Source organism: Hipposideros armiger, unplaced genomic scaffold (genome assembly GCF_001890085.2).
Source record: "Hipposideros armiger isolate ML-2016 unplaced genomic scaffold, ASM189008v1 scaffold_151, whole genome shotgun sequence".
In the NCBI taxonomy this organism is placed as follows: Eukaryota; Metazoa; Chordata; class Mammalia; order Chiroptera; family Hipposideridae; genus Hipposideros; species Hipposideros armiger.
Genome location: NW_017731501.1, coordinates 2,790,397 through 2,793,049, shown reverse-complemented (window position 1 = coordinate 2,793,049; position 2,653 = coordinate 2,790,397). Strand labels below are relative to the sequence as shown.

General features: G+C 36.1%; 1 protein-coding gene across 2 annotated transcripts in view; it reads left to right on the top strand.

Moving 5' to 3' along the window:
- The window catches only part of DLC1 (DLC1 Rho GTPase activating protein), a 389,786-nt gene that overhangs the window by 84,610 nt on the left and 302,523 nt on the right, over positions 1-2,653 (top strand). For both annotated transcript variants that reach the window (XM_019651001.1, XM_019651005.1), the window contains exon 3: positions 2,275-2,424. In XM_019651001.1, coding sequence (XP_019506546.1) covers positions 2,275-2,424 — 150 coding nt within the window. The remainder of the gene's footprint in view (positions 1-2,274; positions 2,425-2,653) is intronic.

The following is a 2,653-nucleotide window of genomic DNA, read 5'->3' as shown; positions in this document are numbered from 1 at the left end:
GTGGATTTGAAAATGTTTTTAAAGCACAATCTCAGCATCCGGTTAATTCAAAGACAAATTGTTTCTGAGACCACTGCTGATAGGTCTAGGATAGCTGTAGGATGTACTGCTTTATCCAACATTAACTTAGTAGCTGGAAAAATATCAAGACATATTTTCTAAGGCTTTGGGAAGTGTTATTTCACTGGCTCCTGTTGATTTCATTATTATTATTCCTGAAAATATATTGCATGTGCAGTGTTTAACTTGATTGGTAGAAAAACATAATATTGGTACTTGAGGATGTTATAATTGAGAAGTGAAAGACAGTAACATAAAAACATATGTGGCTAGAGATGCAAAGAACATTATCTTGCCAAACTCAACTTTGGTTTAAAACAGAAAGAAATTATACAAGCAAACGCAGATAATTAAGGGGAATTTGAGTCTTCTGTGCAGTCAGATTTTTTCATTTTCTGGATTATCTAGAAGAGCATTAAACAAATCACTAATATTTTTGGGACTTCATTTAAAGTATAAGCAGGATTTTACTATAAATATTGCTCTTTTGAATAAAACAAGATTCTGTGGCATTGAGGAATATGATGTAGATTAAAGTTCAGGTCTGTTTATTTGCAAATATCCTGGATCCTCTGAAGCACAAATCTTATGATGTCAAGAGTTCTATAATTCTCTATCAGAGACTCATTACATCTTTTAGAAAGCAGAGACGGTGGAAAGCAAGTGAAGTAATAGTCACAGCATAGTATTCTAAAGGAGTTAACACAGCCCCCAAAGTTCTTAATCTATTCTCACAATTAATGAAAGAGTACTAGCTCTTTTAATTTGACACTAAACAGTTAAACCAAGCCAAGTTCAATTTACCCAAATAATTTATCAGCCCTAGCTTAGTAATTCCTTGACTAACTTAATCTAATAAATCAATTATTTGACATCTGAAAGATAATGCTTTGTAATATTAACAATCTGCTATAGCTGTTTGAGGTATAGAAACCCCTGCAGAATTAGATTAATCCATGGAATTACCTTAGTCCCTGTTCTTTGAGGCTCCCACCTAATGGTGGCTTGGGAATGTAGAAGGATTAAAAGAAAAATGCCAAGTAAAAGATCTGATTCTGGCAGTCACTTCATTCATCCTACTACTAATACCATGACCTAAGCAAAGCCCCAACCTGCTCCCTTATACTCAGACCCCTTCGCCTTCAGTCATGATATATTTTCCCTTTGAGTTTGCCACTGGTGGTGCTTTCAAAGTCAATTTCACTCAGGTGACTATCTCAGACACATAAGAGGATGACAACATGAGTCACAAATGATTCTCCGTGAAAGGGTTGGCCCTGAGTCCCTTACATCCCTCAATAGATTTTGCTTCTAAAGAACCTTACTTGTGCTTTCCATGGTCTTGTTTTTTCCCCCAATACCCTACCCAACCCTGATACTGTGAAAAAGACACAGGGAATTTGGAAGATTCCTAATACTAATTGACTTGATCTGAACACACAAGAATAGTAAATAGTCATGTCCAAATAACTTTATATGGCCAATGAGAAGCTTTAGCTATTCCTGTAAGGAACAGTATTTCCATAAGTATATGTCTATATTATAGAGAATTTAGAATAAGTAACAATGTTCATTCACAAAATTTAATATGATTATGGGGGCTTTTTTCAAAAGCACCTGAAACAAAAGGAAGGTTGAAAGGAATATTGATAATGACATAGCTTGAATCAGCAGTAGGAAAATAGCCCCATGCAAAAAACAAAGAAAACAAAAGAACAACAAAAAAATCTTGCCCACTGCAGAAACTAAAAACCTGCCTTGTTTGATCCTTTTCCCATTTTTAACTATAGTCAGAAATATCTTGCCAAAATTATGCTCTTATGTGCATCTTTAAATGTCTTACCATAATTAATTTAATTATTAGTATGTTATAACTGATTTGTACTGTGACAAGCATAATATATAACTTTTCCCAAGAATAATTAATTGGAAATTCGTAAATATGTATCAGTACTCACTGATGTTCTACTTCCTTTTCATTGTGCTTTGCTCCAGAAGACATATATCTAATATTCATGTAAAATGCTTTCTTGGCAGGAGGTCAGTATCCTCCCAATGAAGAGCCCATTGATGATACAGAGCAGAACTTCCCTTCCCCCTTAGAAGACTGCCTATCATTCAGTGTCCCTTTTGTCACATTGAAGAACAGGGAACTTTTTATTCTTTCTAAGAATTTGCCTTTCACATTCAGTAACAACATGTTCTATTCCTCAGGAAATAAAAGAAGACCGAAACAGGGCGCGTCTAGACTCCATGGTGCTGCTAATTATGAAACTGGACCAACTTGATCAGGACATTGAGAATGCGCTCAGCACCAGCCCGTCTCCGTCCAGCACACCAACCAACCTGAGGCGGCACGTTCTAGTGAGCTTTCCACTTTCCACTTCTTTTGCCATGAGCATCATATCGCTTTACTTCATGCAGTCCCTCTTGTAAATGAAACATCTCTGACGACAGCATCTACCCATATGTGACCCTGATAGCGTTCCATAAAGATCACTCGAATAATTCTATCCTCCATGCAGAGTCCTTAGAGAAGTGTGTGATTCAAAGGTAAATGTTACTATTATGGGGTTGTCGGAAAAGTCATGAC